This window comes from Solanum tuberosum, unplaced genomic scaffold (assembly GCF_000226075.1).
Source record: "Solanum tuberosum cultivar DM 1-3 516 R44 unplaced genomic scaffold, SolTub_3.0 scf00339, whole genome shotgun sequence".
Lineage (NCBI taxonomy): Eukaryota > Viridiplantae > Streptophyta > Magnoliopsida > Solanales > Solanaceae > Solanum > Solanum tuberosum.
The window spans coordinates 625,680-646,904 of NW_006239260.1; the positions used below are offsets into that span (position 1 = coordinate 625,680).

The following is a 21,225-nucleotide window of genomic DNA, read 5'->3' on the forward strand; positions in this document are numbered from 1 at the left end:
CACCAGATGAAAAATATGCAAACATGTAACAACTGCTAATGTTGTGCAAGTTAATAAGAAAGGCTTTGCTTGACTAAAGAAACTAGAATTGTCAATATTGAATACATATAATTAGTTTAAACATTCTCTACTAACTATAGTAGTTATATATGAAATAACATACTAACTAGAGCTTAGAAAGAAGAGATTATTGGTGCATCATATGGCAATAATAATGCTCAAGTGTATCATCTATCCTGGTTCATCTCCAGTCAAATATAACATCAGAGAGAAGTGAAAGACAAATACATGTAAACAAATTCCAAGCTCATAATATGGTACTAGGAAATTTTCAATCATCTTGGTAGCCACGCCAAGAGCGCGTTATGGCTGGAAAATAGAGCCTGAACTCGAAATTTATGTGTATCATGTGCTCACTGCTTCTTCTTCCACATCCTTGTTCTTTTTTCTTTTACTTGTATTGTTTGTACCTTGTTGCTGTTGTTCAGCTTTCTTATCAGCTCGAATCATGGCTCGCCTTGTACGAGGGCGCAGTTCACGAACTTGTCTAGGAGGCATCACATACGACTCTAGAGGTCTGTCAGCAAAAGGGTGCTCATCATTGGTAAAAATCCTCAATTTCCGATCTCTATCCTATATAACAAAGAAAAGTATTGGTATAAAGACAGAAACAATTGACAGAAGTTAACTTATTGCTAAACGAAGAAAAATTTGTAACTTCGCAGATGAATTGTTTAATTTTAACATCACAGTTGCTACAAGTAAAAAGGAAGGAGGACATAAACAGATATACAAAGCGAATTACTTACATCACGCAACTTATTTCTTGGCAGCATTCGCAGGACAGCTTTGCGAATAACTTCTGTTGGATCCTTAGCCATCTGGTCTTTCAGACTCCTCTCCTTGAGGTGGCCTATGTAACTATAAAGTTGTTCAAGAAAAAATAATTACAAAGAGTCCTGCAGGTTATGCTTGTAAGCTATATTCAGTTACACTTACCCAGTGTGCCATCGATAGAACTTATCCGTGAGTTTTCTCCCAGTGACGCAAATGTCCTTTGCATTGAGCACAATGCACATATCACCTTCTTCACGGTGAGGTGCGTACGTTGGTTTATCTTTTCCTTGAATCACAGTTGATATCTGTGATGCTAGCCTTCCCAGGACCTATATATCAGGAAGTTAGCTATTATTAGCTAGAAAACAGGTCTACATTGATTTTCAAGAAATATAGCATGTGTAGTTTTCGAGCAAAGACCGCTGTTCAATATCATCTCATTGCTAGATATTGAATGGAGGAAGATGGATCATATGAAAAGAAAAGAAAAGAAATAAGAAAGATTCTCAATCGACAACTAGTATAGTAATGTAGAGCAGTACAACAAGCCTTGGAACTTCCATTTTTTTCAGAGTCAGTACAAACCGTGGAACTTCATTATCAGAACTATGAGTATTCAACTTATGACATTTTATATACACTCATCCTTGAACTCCATCATAAATCCCCAATAAGGCAATAACACATTCACTTCCCAGAATAGAGGAACACATAAGTCAAAAGGAAAGAAAAAGGAAATAGACATTTGCATGCCATTCCTTATCATGTCAAACTAACCTTTTCCACCGAGATATTTGTTTTCCTTTTTTTTTTTAATTAGATAATTACAAAAGTCAAGGGCATTCCAACCTGGCCTTTGGCATCAAACACTCTCCATCTCAGACCTTCCAAATTGATACGTTTTATGCCAGCAAGAGCTTTCTGCAACATCAAAAAAATAAAATTTTAGCAGTCATGAAGCAGAAGCAAATATCTTAAATAGTAGAACGGGCCAAAAGGAAAATAAATCATGACATGAAATGAAACTTCTTAATATTAAATGGTCCAAAAGTTACAGATAACAACACTTCCCGTAATGTCAAATTATGCAAGTCTCTGAGGGATAGTCAGTCTAAACAAAGCTATCCTAGGTACAATTTCCTTGACTGACCAAACTCAGAAATTATTTCTTTACCTCAAAGTGTGGTTGGGTATAGACTGATCTGGCTTCCACATCATCGACTTCATCATTTGAAATAATAAGGTTAAGTTTTTGGTTATCCGGAAATCAGACAGTTTCTTTCAGAGGTATGTTCTTAATTTCAGAAGCACTTAGTTTCATAGTCTTGAGGAAATAATCTTACCCTCCCACCCCCACCCCTTCCCCAACTAGACAAAGGTAGAGCTTTAAGTAACTTTATGTAAATTTGAAATCTTAAGATACTACATTTATGTCAAATGGAAACTTTTTGGTGTAATATGTAAGACACAATCACTAAAGATAATGGGCAGCTTATCACAATCGAGGAGCATACCAAAACAGTACATCTCAACAGAACCCAAAAACCTTTCTTTTTCGTTTCCTTTAGTTTTCATCAAGCATTCAAGCCAGTCCCGAAACAGCTTCAACCAAAAAGGAAGGAAAAAATGAAAGTACTACCGCATGAATAGATTCAACAAGTAAAAGATAGTATTTTTAACCTAATTTAAGCAAATAAAAATAGTATCTTCGCTTGATCTTAGTCCATACAACAACAACATACCCAATGTAATCCCACAAGTGGGGTTGGCAAGGGTAGAGCGTACACTAATCTTACCCCTACCTTGGGAGGTAGATAAGCTGTTTCCAATAGTCCATACATTTCATAAAAGCACAAATATCTCTAAAACTCTATAATACAAACAGTCCATTAACAACTGCAATACTGAAACCTGCTACATAATAATCAAAGCTCTATAAAACAACAAAGTGATAAAAAGGAGCTTGCCTTCATGTTGCCACTAAATGGCTGACCCATCACCATCTTCACTCCAATAATCAGTTCCTCTTTTCACACTACAAAACAACCCAATTTCACATTGTCAAAAAGAAGATCACATTTCACAACTTCTCATATCGAAAATTCTTCAACTATAAAAAATAAACAAAAATAACATACTATGAAGACAATCTGAAAAAAAAAGTATTCACAAGGATCAAATGTTCATACTGTTCACCAAATTAGAAAAAAAAAAAAAAAAACTGGAAACGTAGAAAAGGGTCCGAAAAATACAATTTTAACAACAATTCAAAGAAAATGGAGGAAAAAATAATTCACCTTATAGCTGAGGGTTAGCTAGGGTTTAACTGGAAAAAGAAGGTTATGGAGTACCTGGGGAGAAAGAGTTTCGATGAGAGAGAGGGAAGAAGAATATTTGGGCCACAGTTTCTTTTTATTATGGGCCGATTATAAGTTATGAGCCCAAATTGAATGTTTGAATTTTAACACATTTAAATTACTGAATTTTAAAAAATTCCATTATATACTCAGCACATTGATTGAACAGAGAATGAAAGACATAAAATGTATTCGTCGAATGTGATTTCTGTGTAAAATTTAGTGTCTTCTTATTTTTTGTTGACATTTTATACTCATCATTGGTTGAGCAGATAATGAAAGGCATAAAACGCATTTGTCAAATGCGATTTATGTGTAAAATTCAATCTCTTTTTATTTGTTGTTAAAATTACTTTATTACCACTTCCGTTTAATTTTATTTGTCGATTATTTTTAAACTATATATATATATTTCTTTTATTTATTACTTTTATCATATCAAAAATAATTATTTTTCCATTTTATACTCATCATTGACTGAGCAGAGAATGAAAGGCATAAAACGCATTCGTTGAATGCGATTTACGTGTAAAATTCAGTCTCTTCTTATTTGTTGTTGAATATACTTTATTACCCCTTCCGTTTAATTATATTTGTCGACTATTTTAAAACTATATATATTTCTTTTATTTATTACTTTAATCATATACAAAAAAAAAAAAAAACATTTTATACTCATCATTGGTTGAGCAGATAATGAAAGGCATAAAACGCATTTGTCAAATGCGATTTATGTGTAAAATTCAATCTCTTTTTATTTGTTGTTAAAATTACTTTATTACCACTTCCGTTTAATTTTATTTGTCGACTATTTTTAAACTATATATATATATATTCCTTTTAATTATTACTTTTATCATATCAAGAAAAGATAATTATTTTTTTCATTTTATATTCATCATTGATTGAGCAGAGAATGAATGGCATAAAACGCATTCGTCGAATGCGATTTATGTGTAAAATTCAGTCTCTTCTTATTTGTTTTAGAAATTACTTTATTACCCTTCTGTTTAATTTTTTTTGTAGACTATATATATATATATCTTTTATTTATTACTTTTATCATATCAAGAAAATATTATTTTTTTTCTATTTTATACTCCTCATTAGTTGAGCAGAGAATGAAAAGCATAAAACGCACTCGTCGAATGCGATTTATGTGTAAAATTCAGTCTCTTCTTATTTGTTGTTGAAATTACTTTATTAATCCTTCCGATTAATTTTATTTGTCGACTATTTGTAAACCATATACATTTCTTTTATTAACTATTTTTACCATATCAAGAAAAAATAATTATTTTTTTCATTTTATAATCATCATTGATTGAGTAGAGAATGAAATGAATAAAACGCATTCGTCGAATGTGATTCATGTGTAAAATTCAGTCTCTTTTTATTTGTTGTTGAAATTACTTTATTACCCTCCGTTTAATTTTATTTGTCGACTATTTTTCAACTATATATATTTCTTTTATTTATTACTTTTATCATCATTGATTGAGTAGAGAACGACAGGCATAAAACGCATTCGTCGAATGCGAGTTATGTGTAAAATTCAGTCTCTTCTTATTTGTTGTTGAAATTACTTTATTAACCTTTTCGTTTAATTTTATTTGTCAGGTATTTTTAAAATATATTTATTACTTTTATTTTATCAAGAAAACATAATTATCTTTTTCATTTTATACTCAACATTGATTGAGCTGAGAAAGAAAGGTATAAAACGCATTCTCCGAATGCGATTTATGTGTAAAATTTAGTCTCTTCTTATTTGTTGTTGAAATTACTTTATTATCCCTTCCGTTTAATTTTATTTGTCGACTATTTTTAAAATATATTTATTACGTTTATTATATCAAGATAAGATAATTATTTTTTCTATTTTATATTCAACATTAATTGAATTGAGAAAGAAAGACATAAAATAAATTCGACGAATGTGATTTATGTGTAAAATTTATTCTCTTCTTATTTGTTGTTGAAATTATTTTACTACCCCATCTGTTTAATTTTATTTGTCGGCTATTTTTGAAATACACTTATTTCTTTTATCTTTACGAAAAGATAGTATTTTTTATTTTATTTTACTCAACATTAAATACAGAATTTAGACTAAATTCTTTGATTAACTGAGATGCCCATCAAATGGGAAACACCTTATGAATAACTAAAAAAGAAACAGCTTTACTCCAATGTGCAAATGCTAATTGTTGGCTAAGTGACTGCCAATAGCTTGATTTAGTTTTATTTTCTTCACAAATTTATCTTTAGTTTTGTCTTTCTTTTTTTTACGAGAGATCTTCATTTTACATTTATAAAATTCAATTTATAAAAAATCATTTGTCAATTTCCCATAAGAACTCAGTGTAAAGATTTATAATTGAGAATTCATAAACTTTTATGATGCATCTTGTGAATAGAAAATCATCGAGACCAAGACCAAGTATACCAAAGTTTGGTGAAAACTGAGCCTAAAATTTGGTGAAGCAATGAGGATCCTTCATTACAATTTACACCCCTAGATATACATGATATAATAAAACTCAGATATAACTGTAACGTAAACCTGATATTAAATTTTCATGCGTTTATCGGTACTCTTAGAACAGTAATTGTAAGATCCAAGAACAAAAATGAAACAACGATTAGAAAAAAGAGCCAACAGGACGGCAACTACTTCAGTCCAAGCCTCAAAAGTGAAGTTGAGGCTCATCATGCTGCAAAAGGCTCAACATTTAGATGAGGAGCTTCTCAATGGCATCCTGCATAAGAAGAGAAACAACGATTTGAGTATTTACACAAGGGAAAGTGGCTGTTGATGTGACAAAGATGAAAAAGATTTGGAATGTTACCTTTAGTTGCTGTATTTGAGATTTCAACTGGCTTCCCTCATTGCTCGTCACTGAACAAGCTATCACAGGACGGGTAACACCACATGCTCGGCCAAGAGCTTGTTTTGAAGGGACAAAGACATACGGCACATTCTGAAAGAATTGATAAAAAGAAAACGTTAGAACTCATTATTTGAATCCAAACAAACAAAGGACGAAACAGTAGTTCAGAATAGAGGCAAGGTTGGTGTAGGTGTACCAAAAGTTGAAAGACATGAATGAATTCTCAAATCGTTGTTCGAGGAAAACAAAATTCTAGGTATAACTATAAATAAGACCATGCATATACACAACTAGGAAACAATATAAGACATAAAGTGACAAATAAATAACTTTTGAGTAAAAGAGGTCAGTTTATCCCTTATACTGATAATGGCATCCCTTGCAACTATATAGTTCTAACAAGATACAGATGCTCCACTCTTAAGTAGAGATCTCCCTTCAGAGCCCTAGGTAGGGAAAGAATCCTAGTAGGTAGCACTTCCCCCTTTAATCGAGATTCCAGTGCAGGTATCATCGGACAACAAGTGGGAAATCCAAAGGAAAATATTTTTCCTTTTTAGCTTCCAAAGCATTCTCCGTGCATAAGTAAAGTACATTTGCTTATCATAGAGAATGATTTTCTTATTCCAATTTAAATCCACCGTCAACACATCAGCTTGTATATGTTATCCATTTCTTTTGTTTATTCGCAGAGTAACAATGCCATAAAACTTGCTCCCAGGGATTTGGTTCAGCAGAAAAGTATTCACATGGGATGTATGCTAGGTGAACATCAAAGTTAATTTACCTCATTATAATGAAAACTAGTCTCTTTCTGTTGATCTTACCTTAAAGAACACCTAAAAACTTTAAATTCTATATGCAGGAAACATAAGTCTGATAAACTGCAGCATCTACCTAATCTTTTGAGTCAGAACCAAGAAACATGACTACTGAAAACTGGTAACGTTTGACACCATGCAATGAAATTGATCGAAAATGCCAAGACATTGGAAGACTATGCTTAGTCAGGCTTGGTCTTGCTGCTTTGGTTGTATTTTCAAGCGGAGCAGAAATATTACGAGCCAAATCATAGAATAAAACAGGAAGCAGCTACAGGACTCTCGTTTAATACAAACTCCTCAAAATGATGAGTTTATAAAGGGTGACGTGCATAATATACACATGGTTTCCATTTTCCATACAGTCTGAAATCAGAACAATATAACCTCACTATAAACACAAAAGAGTAAAAAACACAACCCTTGAAAATGCCAATAACCAGTGTCCCTCAGTATTCATTACCACTATTGGAGCCATTTAATCCACTACTCAATTAAAAAAAGAAAAGGCACAACACCAAAAAGGGTAAAAAAGAAGACAACTTTGTGAGGAAAAGAGCAAAAGGCAAAATATAAATCACCTTATCTTCGGCAAGGAGCGGAAGGTGAAGAAGGATTTCAAGGGGCTCAGTATCCGCAGCCATGACAACGAATTCCGAAATTCCTCTGTTTAGTGTCTTCGTAGCTGAAACAGAAGAACATCACAGTTTTCTCTTTCAATTAAGCACTACAGTGAGGAGCAACACATTACCAATTTATAAACCCGGAAAAATCAAATCTTGATGCCTAATTTTTTTAGTGGGTGAAATGAAACCAAACCCAGTTTTCTCCATCTCTAGTTAAACACTAACTTATTAACCAAAACACCATATAATAAAGTTCCAAAACAATACAAGTAACAATCTTTCTGGCTTATTCCCCACCACCACCACAAAACCAACTCAGTTTTCTTAATCTTAGTTAAGCAGTATATATAAAAAAATGATTAGCAACGTATTAATAAAAAGACTAAATATAAAGTGTAAAAAAGTGAATAACCTTCATTAGCACCCTTCTTAAGCTGCTTATAATTAGCAGCTTGTTGAACCAAATCCATTATGGTCGTTGTAAGCTGTGAATCAGCAAGCGGATATGCTTTTGGGTTCAAAGTTTCTGTTGCCTAACATTACAGAAAGCAAAACAATCAGAATTAATTGTGTATTAGAACAGAAAAATCAAGCAAAAAGATGAAGAATTTCAATAAACTAAGCAAAAGTATCAACTTTGAAAGCAAAATTATTAGAGAGAGAGAAGTAACCATGGCAGCTGCTGATTGAGAGAACTGTGGAGGAGGAGGAGTTTAGGGTTTAGGTGAAATGCTAGGGTTTAGAGGAAATTTTTTGACTATAAATTAGAAAATATCCCTATTTTTTTATTTGTTCACATGTTTTTTTTTATTGTTTTTCTTTTCAAATGTTTAAAAAAAAAAGTTATTTAGGGTCGGTTTACTAATAAGGGTTGCGGTGGAGTAGTAAGTACTATTTCATCCTTAACCCAGAGGTCTCAGGTTCGAGCCTCCTTGATTACAGAGTCACCTTTGTTAAGGAGAGTTTTAATGTAAGACTTTTCGGCGCGAATCCAAATTTAATCAGACTTCAATGTGAGTACCAGATACCAGATGGGAGAAAAAAAAAAGTTTGTTTGGCCATGCGATCGGGTTGAATAGTTCATTCGTTTGTCCATGAATGAGGAAGACTCTGAAGCTAATTTAGAAAAAAAAATTGAATTTTATTTATGTTGAAATGAAAAAGGATAGATATAAAATAAATTTTAGGATACTCTTCTAAATATAAGTTGGTAAGTGATTATATTTATTCTCAAATTACTCATGAAGCGTTGTGACAGTAGTATCAAACTTCTTATGTTAATTCTTTCATAATCTTTTATCTAGTATCAAAGAATTATTTATTTAGCATTTGTATTACTTTTTGTTGTGTGTGACATTCATGGATAAATAATGAGTAATCGTAAATAAAAATTATTCTTTAGCGGTAAAGTTATGATATTAAAATTATTGATGACAAGGTGTTTAACGAAAAAGGAAAACTTTTATTGATTGAAAAAAAATTGCATGTAAATTTTGTGATTTTTGTTAAAAGTTGACATTATTAAGATCACGAGTGAAAGTGTACCAATTTAGCAAAAAGAAAAAAGGACAATTAGTGCTCTAGGGACACTTTTGATCTGTTTCTAACATTTGAATTATGGATCACTTTTTATTTGATAGTCAAGCATTCTGGTAAAAAAACAGGTATTCAAATTTGCCAATAATTGATCATTCTCTCTGGAGTATATGCTTCTTCTATGAGGAAAAATGTGTATATTCACACCAACAGAGTTGAAATTGTGCACATTTCTTTGTGAGGAATGCATTTGAGAATACAATAAATATTTCCAAAGCCAAAAACAACAGCTTTTAACACTCACTGATCACCATAAACACGAGAACAAACCATACGTTTCTATTCCAATCTACTGACAGCAAAATGTAAGACGAACGATTGGGAGAGAAGGGAAGAGAGGGGGAGGGAGTTTGCAGATGCCTACTACTGAATTGACGAGACATTTACATGACAATACCAAGAAATACAAAGAATTAGACTGGACAACCAAAATCTCTTTTCTGCTCGACAGTTTTAGACTGATTTAACGCGTAGTTTGTTAGCTACGTAGAGGAGGTGACTGATATTTGTGGATGGATAATTTTGAAGTAGCTTCAAATTAGAAGTGAAATCCCCAGCAAGTAGACGCCTCCGCACAATAATTAACATAGCACAGCAGACTCGAAGCAGCGTTTCCTGCAAGTTAAAGAAAATTTTGAGTATTCCTACTTCTCTTTTTTATAACTGAGAAATCCCTAGGGGTGCAGTTCTAAACTCACAGCCTCAGGGTTGCACAACCTCCTCCCTATTCCTTTCTCTCTTCACTTCAAGCAAACCACCCCAAACACACTGTGACGACCTGACCACACTGAACCCACGAAACATAACCTTGTAAATGTTCAAGATGCTATAAAGTATTGGTTTTGTACTTCTGTCAGACACTCGTAAGTTCTTTTAGTTCAAATCATGATGGCAAAAGACATACAGCAGACATGAAAGTCCCATGATTTGTGGAATCACCAGCTTTACAAATGCAATAACAGGCAGAATGGCAGATTCCTTGCAAATTGAAGCCTTTTGGTTGAAAATTTAAATTCCCCTCAACTGCCCCTAAAAACATTTTCCCATCCCCACCCTGCATTGTACCATGTGGATAGGGACCCCAACCACACTGCTACATGACCATCTCTTTGTGTTTTGAGTCTGACAATTGAGGCATACCATCAAATCCGGGATTTTCAAATTCCTCTCTTTTCCGATAACATGTCCACACATCACAAAGGAAATAAACCAAAAAATATACTAGCAGACAACAATAACTCCACCTCTATCCCAAACTAGGTGAAGTCAGCAGTAGGAATCCTCCTTTTAAAAAATAAAGGCTGGCTGTAGGAATCCTCAACATCCACTCTGCTTGGTTTGACCAGTTTCATTCCAACACTAAATAATTCGTCTTCTCAGAAGATATGGGGTTCTCAAACACCAAAAATTCTGTACCTTTTTTTTACTGACATACAAATCAAACTCAGCAAGAAGACCTAAGGTAAGGGTAGCAACATGACTAAGCCTCAATCTTAGTCCCAACTAATTGAAATGAAGATAATTAAGGAAGCTATCAGTTCATGCAAAAAAAGTTCTTATCCAAGCTATATAGCTACAAAAGTTCATTACTTCTAGGATGTCTTACCAGAGGTCCTTCAGGATCACTTAGTAGTGTGTCCCATATAAGCAGACTGTCCGGGAAGTTGAATTCTTGTGTTAGCAAAAGTGTTATCCATCTGAATGCGTAGAACTGTGGATTCACCTGTTGCACCCGACATCAGGCACATAAAAATCACTAATAACAAAGTACTAACTATGACATCATCAAGTGAAGGCAGAAACAAGAGAAGTCAGTTATTTTTATTTATTTTTGAAATTGGTAATTATAAAGAAGTCAGTTTTTCATCACTCATATGCAAGTAAAATAGTAAAAGCAACAATTGCCAAAGGAACTACACAAAAATACCGATGTCTTGTCACATGCACAGGCACACACCTATGGGGCATAAAACAGTTGCCTAAAAAGCACAGCCCAATCAGCAATGGCAAAGCCAGGATTTTCACTAAGGGGATTCAAAATATGAAGAAGTAAACACAAGAAAAAGCCGAAGGGAGTTCAACATCTACTATATATACATAAAAAATAATTTTAACCATGTACAAACAGTGTAATTTTTCACCGAAGGGGGCCCTACTGCTTCCGCCCCTGCCTATCGGGATATAGAGATTTAAATTAGACATGCATGCAACATTTAGGCCACCAAATCCTATTAATAGAGGTGGAAGGTTACCAGTTGCTTCAATAGTGAATACATGATGCATCAACAAGACAAACAACAAAGATACATTTGAATCAATTCTTCTCATGTCAGGTTAGTTTCCCAGAATGTCTAAAAGGTGCAAGAAACTTTGATGAAGCAGAATGATGGTTCATTTTAATTTTGAAGGAAATGTTTCACTAGTGAACAAGGTTAACGTGTGTTCATGGAAGGATTGAGCTTAAATGTGAGTTCTCCTAGGTTTAGGCAGTCACCTTCAATTCAAACTAAGGTGCCGTAAACAAGTAATCTTTAGGTTGACAAGTCCTTAACTTCTGCATCTTCTTTTAATAGTTAACAAATCAATGTTCAAATGTTAAAATGTGAATGTACAACCTGATATTATTACTTTGTTGGCATTCAGACTTTTATTTTTATTTTTTGATAACCGAGAAATCCATCTGTGACCCGCCCTTTGGACCAATCACAGCCTTCTAAACTCGGTGGATAATGGGCCCGCCCCTCTACCCGTCTCCACTTAAATACCGGGCTTCGCTTTGCATGGTGTGGGACTTGAACCTGCGACCTAAGCCACAAATCCTCCACTTTTTGCCACTCGAGCTAGGCCTTGGGGGAAGATTTTTTTCTTAATGAAGTAAGAAGTCGTCATTAAAGGCATCGAGAAGATGCAAATCAAAAGAGATTACACTTATTGTTGGCATTGAGGCTTCTAACAATAAGTTAGAATTACATTCATCATCCTCTAAGCAATCCAAATGATATATATGTCACTAGGTGGTGTAATTTTGCAGGTTGCATAATTACCAATCAGAGAGTAATAAAGCAGACATTTTTAGTCATGGTAACAAATGCAGCTAGCTAAAGTTAAGCATAAAAGAGATCTTACTTTTCTTTTTTGATCAAGTAAAAGTATTTTCATTCATAAAAGAGATCTTACTTTGGTTGTCATTTCAAGATGCCGCCAGAGCTCCTCATCATGTTCTTTCAGAAATTGTGATAACTTTGTAATTGTAGAACGAATTCCAACAACACTATTGTCAAGTTGCTGACAAAAATGATCACGAAATCCACTCAATAGCTCCACGAAGCAGAAGAAAGTGTCTGCTTCTGCAGATGCCTGCATAGCTTGCAAATCGAAAATGATAAACAGAGCTGAACTTGTAAACATTTGACACTTGAATCCAGAAAAAAGCTGAAAGAATTAACTTGTACAGATGTAATCATCATTTATCTCAACATGTGCCTGCCCAACAAGGATGTAGCAGACAGGCTTACATTAAGGTAGTATTTGTCGGAAAAAATATGACTTGGGTTTGAAACTTATATTTTTATTTCGCTCAAAAAAATGTTGCACAGTGAAGATATCTAATCTGAATCTTTCAAAACACTCAAAAACTATATTCATTTTCATTGTTTGAAAAACACACGATTAGTTGGTATCAACAAGATCTAATAGTGAATAACTGATATCTTGTAACATTAGCCTAGGAGATAGGGCAGGATTCAAGAGTGTGTTTGCACCACTTACACGAAAGGAGATGTTGATAAACAAATTAGAAGTCAATACGAACTACGAAGTATTAGAAACGTATCTGAGAAGGTAAGGAGTAAATAAAGTGTTTTGCTTACCATTTACATGAGTAAGACTTTGATTAGTTGGTTACACAAGGATGGTGTTTCGACTTTTTGAAAGATTTGATAATTCGTTCCTCCTTTTTTTTTTGTGGCAAAACTCAAAAGCAACAAACAAACACTTCTTCAAAAAATAGAAAAACTGAGTTTCAAATTCAGCTATTCAACTTTTTCAAACCAACCCAACTAATTGACATAGATGGAATTCAAACCTAAGATCTCCAGGTTGTTACTCTATGCCTCAACTACTCAACCATCCCCGAGAGACACTAATATGCATATTTCCATTTTCTTAATGTGGTAAGGGGAGGTACATCTTGAAATATGAAACTATTTAGGTAATGAAAGCTATAATTTTGCAATCAAATTTTCTTAGGTATTGATCAAGTTAGGGAAGAAATATTGGGATGGCTTTAATCAGGGAATAATGCAATAATAACATAATAAAGGGAAATGGATCAATATCAAGGTAGTTTTGGCATGTCCTCTCCAACGACATGTTATTGGCCTTTTAGGGAAGTGTAACTTTCTCATATCCACATAAGTCTTCATTTGAAACAAATATGAGTCTCTAAACATACGTTTTGACAATGGAAATAGTGTTACTAGCCAAAGTATTGCTACAGTAAAGCCCTTATGAAGAAGAAAATAGAAGACAAGCAAACAAAAAGAAAGGAGGACATGTGCTTAGAATGGGTTGTTGACATCAACAGTGGTAAAGCTGAAGCAAAACAGAATTCAGAGCATTGCTCCCAACATATTTAGGAATTCTTTGGTCACAAAGCTGTTATGTGTCTAAAGTTACAATCTGCAAAACATAGCTAATGCAAATATAGTCCAGCATCAAGGCATCACTTACTGCATTTTCCTCATTGGGATCGTTCCTGAATACATAGAAAAGTGGAGCCAATACTTCATTCATCCCTTGCACGTATCTTATACCAGGATTGAGTTTGGCAAAAATAATGAGTATATTCCTCAGAGAATCCTGATAACACAAGATACACTATTAGGTGATCAACAGAAATTTGTACCAACTCTCAAGTCAAAAGGCTAGAATTTACCTGGTTAGATTTTGCAAATGGTGTGTCCCCAGAGAAAAAGTGCAGGTCTGGATGTGTGCGCTTGACATCTCGATCTATCTGTTCAATTATTTCCGTGTCCTAGAAGCAAATCGCATAGAAGAATTAGTAGTCACTTCAATCTTATACAACTGTCAGATAATTGGAGGTAGACACTTCATGTTGGAAGATACATTGATGTTAACAGTTATCCGGTGTAATGTACCAACAGTACTTGACAACAGCTTCAAGACAAACAAAAAGCAGAACACGGGTTGACTCCACAAAGCAGAACATTCTTGCCTTGGGTAAACAGTTACCTAGCGCAGGAAAGGAAAAGAAAGAGGGGGGGGGGGGGGCGGTTCCTTCAGATTATATCAAATATTTATCTGAGTTTCTGTTGCCTGCCCCTTGGCCACATGTGACAGGGGGAAAGGGTTCCTCATCTGGCGCTTTTGATTTCTCTCTTGCGGCTTAGGGAGGGGTCATTACTTGTTTATTTAATTTAGCAAGGAACTAATCTACTCCATCCAACTAGCTCCAGTTTCGAATCCCAGGCAATCCCACTATCAACTCGCAATTCTAATTCTCTATAGAATAAAAGAGAAGGATGTTTTCAGAAGCAATTGATCCATTTCCCTCATTTGAGCCCATCATGACCAGGGGCGGCTCAACAGATCTCGTGGCCTAAGGCAAAATCATATTAAGAGGCCCTTAAATTTATTTTATAAAATTTATACACTAACAAGAAAATCTAATCATTTAAGACAACAAATATCAAATTTCACACAAAAAAAAAAAAAAGAAAGGAAGAAGAGTACAAAAAATAAAAGTGATGGATGTTAAGCTTCAAAACTCAAATTGAAATTTTAATTTGGCTATCATCACAAATAGAGTCGTCAAAATGGGCTTAGCCCATGGGGCCGGCCCAACCCTACCCGTTATTGGGATAGGGTTGGGATATGATTTTTCAAGCCCATTTAAAACTAAGGCTTATAAGCCTGACCCATATAAGCCCTTAGCCTTTGAGGTTTGATCGGGGATGGGCTGGGGTCGGCCCATGGGCCAAAACTTTTTATTTAAGAGTAATTTACAATAATCTCACTGGTATATAATCTAATTATTTGAATACACGCTATGTTGTAATATTATGAATCTTCATACCGGATATATGTATCTCGAAATATATGGACTCAAAATTAACCTAGATTATATATATCCTAGATACATGCGAATCTACTTGGACAGAGTATATCTAAAACAAATTAACCTAATTTTGAGTCCATATATTTTTTGAGACAAAAAAAAATATATGGACTCAAAATTAGGTTAATTTGTTTTAGATATACTCTGTCCAAGTAGATTCGCATGTATCTAGGATACATATACAAATCTCGTGCCCTCGCCTCCCTCCCATCTTGTTTGTCACTTTCTTATCTCACTCGCTTATCTCGTATGCGAGATACATGCTAATTACACTAGATTTTTGCTAGTGTTATTGAAACAACACCATTGTTTGTCATATTTGATTTGAAAATCTTCTCATTTTCTTAATGTTATAGAATTATAAGTTTGAAAAGAAAAAAAAATTACAAAAGAAAAACAAAAGGGCTAGCCCGCCCCAACCCTCGGCCCTTGTAGGGTTGGGTTGGGTTGAGCATTTTCAGGCCCTACCAAATGAAGGGCCGGCCCGTCCTAGCCCTTCAAATTCCTTGGCCCACGAGGCTTGGACCGGGTGGGGCTGGGCCGACCCTTTTTGACATCTCTAATCACAAATAAGAAAAAGAAAAGAACATACATAACTTAATAGTTGAAGTTTTGAGCATGGATAGTAACAAAAATATCCAAATTTCTGATCAATTTAAATGATATAATTTTTTTTAAATGATATAATTCATTCCATTAAGTAGCATTCATTGGTGAACATCTAAAACAAATTATAAAATTTTCATATAATATATTAAATTAAAACGAAAAGGAAATTTTGTGCATGAATACTTTTTGTGTTCACGTAGTTTTAAGAAAAGATTGAAAAAAATTCATTATGTTATTGATATATATAACTTAGTTCCTATATAAAAAGGATAAAATTTAAAATTGAAAGTTAAAACAAATATATCAAATACTGTCAAACAAATAATAATAAAAAATATCCAATAACAATTTTATTTATATAAATTATATTAATATATAATAAAATTAATAATAATAATTTTAAACAAATTTGGGGCCTTCAAATTTTTGAGGCCCAAGGCAATGGCCTCACTGGCCAAGCCTTAGAGCCGCCCCTGATAACGACCACACTAATAATGAATTGTATAATCAGTGAGAGTTAAAAACCTTAGGAGGAACGTCTATAGGAATAAATAAATAAAAAAGGATGTATAAATTTGATTACAAAAACGCAACCATCTGGTGATAACATACAGCCCTCAGTTATGATCTAAAAGGAACTCCATGTAAACATTGCGGTGAAAGATTTTAAAGAACAAGAAGAATAAATATTGTACCTGGAAGAACTGATTCCATATGCTATTCTTCCCAAGGCTTAAAGGATGCTCTCCTTGAGGTATCTCTGATCTTGGGAGTGCACCCTTGTCCTCTATCACTGTTCCTTCATCGTCAAGAATTACCGACTTCTCCAACTTCCTCGTAATCTCCGACTGCCTAGCCATATTAACATTCAGACACCGAACATTTGAAAACAAGCAATGCTCAAGTTCATGTAATTTACCACATTTATTTTGATAAGTAAATCCACCAGATATATAACACCCCTTTTTTATATAGGTAAGCCTTCACAAAAGAACCAAGAAAGTGCTGAAGATACAATGTATGCTTTAACAATAACACCCAAATAGCATACATAATTCTGATCCATGAGAGAGCTTCTATCATGTTTTCCAATTTAACCCCCAACTCGCTGAGTCAATTTCACGGCAGAGTTTTTTTCTAGTATGGACTACCAAACAATATCATGGGGGCAATTAACACGATCAATGTGATATCTGTACAAGAAAAAGATACATAACATTTTCTAGCTAAGCTTATCTGTCTAACATGTCTATTGCAAGGGTTCAACGACCCAAAAAAAGAAAGAAAACACTAAAATAAATCATTCAACAAGATGTCGTTTTACCTGGAACATTAATTTTTATTCAGTTGGTATATGTGGATATTTTCTCTTCTCACACAGGATCTAAAATTTATAAAAGTCAAGTAGAGGATGTGTCAACATGGAAGAAATGTCAAATAGCTTGCCCTTATTGTTACAGAACCAAAAACTCTGAGAACTTGCAAGAAGTGCAAGTATCAACGGATCAACAACATGACTTTCATCAATAACATCATGCCAAGGATAAACTTTGCAGCCATAGTTTCAGATATACAGAATTGTAACAGTTCCAATTAGCAAAGCATCTTCTTTCATACCGACAAACGGTAGAACAACATTTAAGAAACTAGTAAAAATAACATTAACGCGTTTGACTGTAATCATTGCATTAGCAACAAGTTTTGAACTTACAGGATTCACCAAAAGCTCCTCTTTAAAATGCTTGTATTGAGACCTCTTTTTAACTAACTCTGTTGGCCATAGTGCTTTCTCGGTTGGCAAATATCCCAATAGCAGCTGCACAAAGTACATGCAATTAGGATGAAAGAAACTATACACTGAGACTCATCCAAGGTAAAACCTTTTCCTATCAACAAAACGTTTGGATAAGAGGTTACACTAATTGCACGGTCAGACACATTCCACAGAAATGAGCAGAGGAGTATTAAGTCCGGAATATGGGTCAGCGTAAATTAAGTCTCGACGAGCAAATCTTATACCTTCCACACTGTAGCACGAATGCCAGCTCCATCTGGTATCCCTTGTGATGCTAGCCTCCTGACTTCTCCCATGTTTATAATCTTTCTTGACAACTAAATTTAAAAAATGAAAAGAGAAAAAGCTGATGAATACTCTATTTAACAAGAATGGAAAACCACCATACAATGGAACTTCAATATCCCGAAATGAGCTGCTTATATTAGGATTATAGTCAGTTTGGTTTGATTTTCTTTCTCAAATTAAATCATTACTTCCAAATAAATCAGTTTCATTAATCATAATCAGTGTTCGGTTATCATATGACAAAGAATTACCTTTCCAATTAATATCCACATATGTTTCAAACAAAAACGATTACTTTTCCTTTTCTCTAAAACAACAACACCAATAACAACATCTATGCTTCAATCCCAAGCTAATTTGGATTAACTAGATGATATCTCACTATCTATTCTGTTCCACTTAGCCTTGTCTTGCTCAAACGTTCAATAAATTTGGGGACTTTTTAAGCACTCAAGCAACAAGATAACATTAATTCCAGACAGTAGTAAGACGAATTTACACAAAACCACATGCAATTTAGATACCATAGATAGGTATAAACCAACAAATAAACAACAAAACATCGAATTAACCTCTTGACAAAGCTGAGCCTGACGAGAAATATCCTCAGCTGACGAAATAGCTGCTGCAGCAGATGCAGACGTCGTTGTACTACTAGCGGAACTCCCATTTTCATCATCACTATGATAATTAGTACTACTCAAAGGATCTCTAATTTCCGCTTTAGCGCGTGTAGGCACGTGCCTAGTCTCCGCTCTAATCACGGCCGGGGCTGCAGTCATTGAACCAGGCCGTTCCACCGTAAAATCTCCGTCACTAGCCGAACTACCAGCTTTAATGGCGTTAACAGTAACAGTGGATGATTTAGTAGCTGAACGTGTAGACCGGTCGTCATCCTCATTTAACGGCGTCGGCGATGAAGATGTAGATTGAACTGAAGGTTGTGGTCCAGGAGACGACCAAAGTGAGCTGTTGAGCCAATCGGGAACGCGTTTGTTAACCATATCGTAGGGCTTAATTTTTAAAAACGGAATTGGAATGAAGAATTGAAGCGACGGCGGAGCATACGGTGGCTGAATAAGTGAATCCGGCAGATACGGTAGGATTGAACGCCGGCGGTGCTGATACTCCGGCGAGGTGTCATTGTAGTAATAGGAAGAGAAGTCGTGGGAACATCGTAGGTGATCAGCGTTTTAGAGAGAGAAAAAGAGGAGAGAGAAAAAGAAAGAAGAAGTTGCCAGGTAGATATGTAGTGGTCACGTGAAAGTCACATGGGGAAATGAACTTTTGCGATTATTGCTTCAAATTTCAATAAATATGCGTATTATAGTCCAACTAATTTAAATTTGTGAAAAGTATCAAAAATACTCTCAATTTTGATTTATTAGTTGATTATGCGCTTACCGATAAAATGAAGTTATTCTTTCCCTCGTCGTCGTCGTCTACAAACCTATCACATGTACCCCTCAATTGGATGGAAAATCTCAAATAAACAAAAATGACCCAATTTTACTTATACTATCCAATTTTAACCCTATCCGACTCACCTAATCATATAACCTATTCATCTTCATCTTCATCTTTACCCAAAACCATCATTTCCGACCAGTTCATCATCAGAACCACCATCCAAACCACCAAACAATTCCACTTTTACCTACCATACCTCACATAAAATAGATACACTTTCTCTTAATTAAATCACTTTGTTCATATAATGATAACTCTAATATTGCTTAATTGAACCGACAGTAGTTTTTTTGTGGATTGTTCATGTGTTAGGTGTTTGTGTCTATCGAGATACGTACGTCCTAAAAAAATATTACTTTCAAATCAAATAAACAGAAAAACTGAACCAAATTGACGGTTATTTTTTTTCGTTTGATTTGGTTTTGTTTTAGAAATTTAAAAGGCCGACTAGATTGGTTTGATTTTTATTTTAATCAATAACCGATCCAAGTTGACCACAAATGTCCTTATCTATGATAATGCAAGGTATATTATTATGAATAATGTAGTATAACACTTTTCTCCTATGTCTTAATTTAAGCGATTATTTTTTCGGGAAAACTAAGAAAATACCCCATAAAAACAAAATAATTACAAACATATACCATTTTATATTCATATCCCACTAAATAATTACACTATATACCCCTCAACTAATTTCGCTTAACTGATACTAAATCAGTATCATATATTGTATTGATATCATTAAGGCTGATAATTTTGCTTAACTGATACTAAAGCAGTATCATATATTGTATTGGTATCATTAAGACTGATAATTTCGTTTAACGTATTGGTATCATTAAGGTTTTTTGTTCAGAAATTACTCATTAGTCAATGATACTATAAAAATATTTATATATTTTTGTGGTATCATTGATGGTTCTTGTTCAGAAATTACTCACTAGTCAATGTACTATGAGAGTAAGTAAGTAATTTTAATTCTTTATTGGATTAATTACAGAAATCCACATTTTAGTTTACTTACTACCATTATCCCCTATAAGTTTTACAAATCTCCAAAATCCCTCATTTTCACGCATCAGATTATTGTATCTCGCGCATCAGATTAATGTATCAGCGCATTAGATTAGTGTATCTCGCACATCAGATTAGTGTATCATGTATAAAATGTAATGTATTTTACTTAACGATTAATGTATCTCGCGCATCAAATTAATGTATCAGCGCTTATATTATTGTATCAGTTTGAGAGATTTCTGTAATTATAAATTTTTTAAGGGATAGATTGTAATTTTGCTTTAAAAGTATGTGATTTCTGTAATTTGCCCTTCTTTATTTGTATGAGATTGACCATGTAAATAAGCTTAAAAAGGTACAATTTGATTTATTGTTTTAAATCTTTAAATAAATTTAACTATAGGTTCCTTTTAATAAATTTAACTATTATATATATTATTTTTTCTTTTTTTCCCACAAAAATAGTATACCAACTCATATTAATTTATGAAAGCAAAATAATAAATTTAGGTAAACAAATATATATACTATAATTAGCTATTTCCCTCTATTTAATAGGGAAACAAAAATCCTTTTTGTTCACAACAACAAGTATTAAATTTTATTTTATACACATAAATCATATAAATAATAAAATAAACCCTTAAAGAAAGCCACTTTTCTCCAATAGCAGACATAATGTCAAAGGATTCACATAAGTCTGATGTTAATGTTTCATATGATATCGGAGTCTCCATCCTGATTAAACTATCCGTTAAATCTTTATTACGTTT

The 21,225-nt window shown here is 33.9% G+C and overlaps 3 protein-coding genes across 4 annotated transcripts; all 3 read right to left on the bottom strand.

Annotated features, from left to right (window-relative positions):
- Positions 1-50: 50 nt before the first annotated feature.
- On the bottom strand, positions 51-3,270 carry LOC102583353 (50S ribosomal protein L13). 2 transcript variants are annotated; one of them, XM_006360889.2, is made up of 6 exons: positions 3,189-3,270; positions 2,805-2,872; positions 1,687-1,758; positions 1,000-1,166; positions 810-921; positions 51-633 (listed from the first exon to the last, which is right to left on the bottom strand). In XM_006360889.2, exons 2-6 carry the CDS (start codon positions 2,838-2,840, stop codon positions 406-408), a joined length of 615 nt encoding a protein of 204 aa, XP_006360951.1. In that variant the 5' UTR covers positions 2,841-2,872; positions 3,189-3,270; the 3' UTR covers positions 51-405. The 2 variants fall into 2 exon arrangements, with proteins under 2 accessions (XP_006360951.1, XP_006360952.1); XM_006360890.2 differs by having other exon boundaries at positions 3,135-3,233.
- Positions 3,271-5,671: 2,401 nt separating this feature from the next.
- On the bottom strand, positions 5,672-8,306 carry LOC102583911 (NHP2-like protein 1). Its single transcript, XM_006360891.2, has 5 exons — positions 8,207-8,306; positions 7,948-8,068; positions 7,491-7,594; positions 6,047-6,178; positions 5,672-5,956 (listed from the first exon to the last, which is right to left on the bottom strand). Exons 1-5 carry the CDS (start codon positions 8,207-8,209, stop codon positions 5,930-5,932), a joined length of 387 nt encoding a protein of 128 aa, XP_006360953.1. The 5' UTR covers positions 8,210-8,306; the 3' UTR covers positions 5,672-5,929.
- Positions 8,307-9,286: 980 nt separating this feature from the next.
- LOC102584225 (TBC1 domain family member 13) lies at positions 9,287-19,194 on the bottom strand. The gene is made up of 9 exons (XM_006360892.2): positions 18,535-19,194; positions 17,899-17,991; positions 17,591-17,695; positions 16,575-16,727; positions 14,068-14,166; positions 13,863-13,991; positions 12,309-12,488; positions 10,738-10,854; positions 9,287-9,746 (listed from the first exon to the last, which is right to left on the bottom strand). The coding sequence occupies exons 1-9, from the start codon at positions 18,964-18,966 to the stop codon at positions 9,585-9,587; spliced, it is 1,470 nt and encodes a 489-aa protein (XP_006360954.1). The 5' UTR covers positions 18,967-19,194; the 3' UTR covers positions 9,287-9,584.
- Positions 19,195-21,225: the final 2,031 nt, after the last annotated feature.

What these genes read in the sequence shown, in the direction of transcription:
- LOC102583353 (XM_006360889.2), bottom strand. Translation starts at nt 2,840, where the DNA reads ATGGTGATGGGTCAGCCATTTAGTGGCAACATGAAG. An exon ending in CATTTAGTGGCAACATGAAG is followed by an intron (nt 1,759 to 2,804) that starts GCAAGCTCCTTT and finishes TTGATGTTGCAG; the next exon opens with AAAGCTCTTGCTGGCATAAA. An exon ending in TGTTTGATGCCAAAGGCCAG is followed by an intron (nt 1,167 to 1,686) that starts GTTGGAATGCCC and finishes CCTGATATATAG; the next exon opens with GTCCTGGGAAGGCTAGCATC.
- LOC102583911 (XM_006360891.2), bottom strand. An exon ending in TAAGAAGGGTGCTAATGAAG is followed by an intron (nt 7,595 to 7,947) that starts GTTATTCACTTT and finishes CTTCTGTTTCAG; the next exon opens with CTACGAAGACACTAAACAGA. An exon ending in CTCAAATACAGCAACTAAAG is followed by an intron (nt 5,957 to 6,046) that starts GTAACATTCCAA and finishes CTTCTTATGCAG; the next exon opens with GATGCCATTGAGAAGCTCCT.
- LOC102584225 (XM_006360892.2), bottom strand. Translation starts at nt 18,966, where the DNA reads ATGGTTAACAAACGCGTTCCCGATTGGCTCAACAGCTCACTTTGGTCG. An exon ending in TTCGTGCTACAGTGTGGAAG is followed by an intron (nt 17,696 to 17,898) that starts GTATAAGATTTG and finishes TACTTTGTGCAG; the next exon opens with CTGCTATTGGGATATTTGCC. An exon ending in ATCCCAATGAGGAAAATGCA is followed by an intron (nt 12,489 to 13,862) that starts GTAAGTGATGCC and finishes CAAGCTATGCAG; the next exon opens with GCATCTGCAGAAGCAGACAC.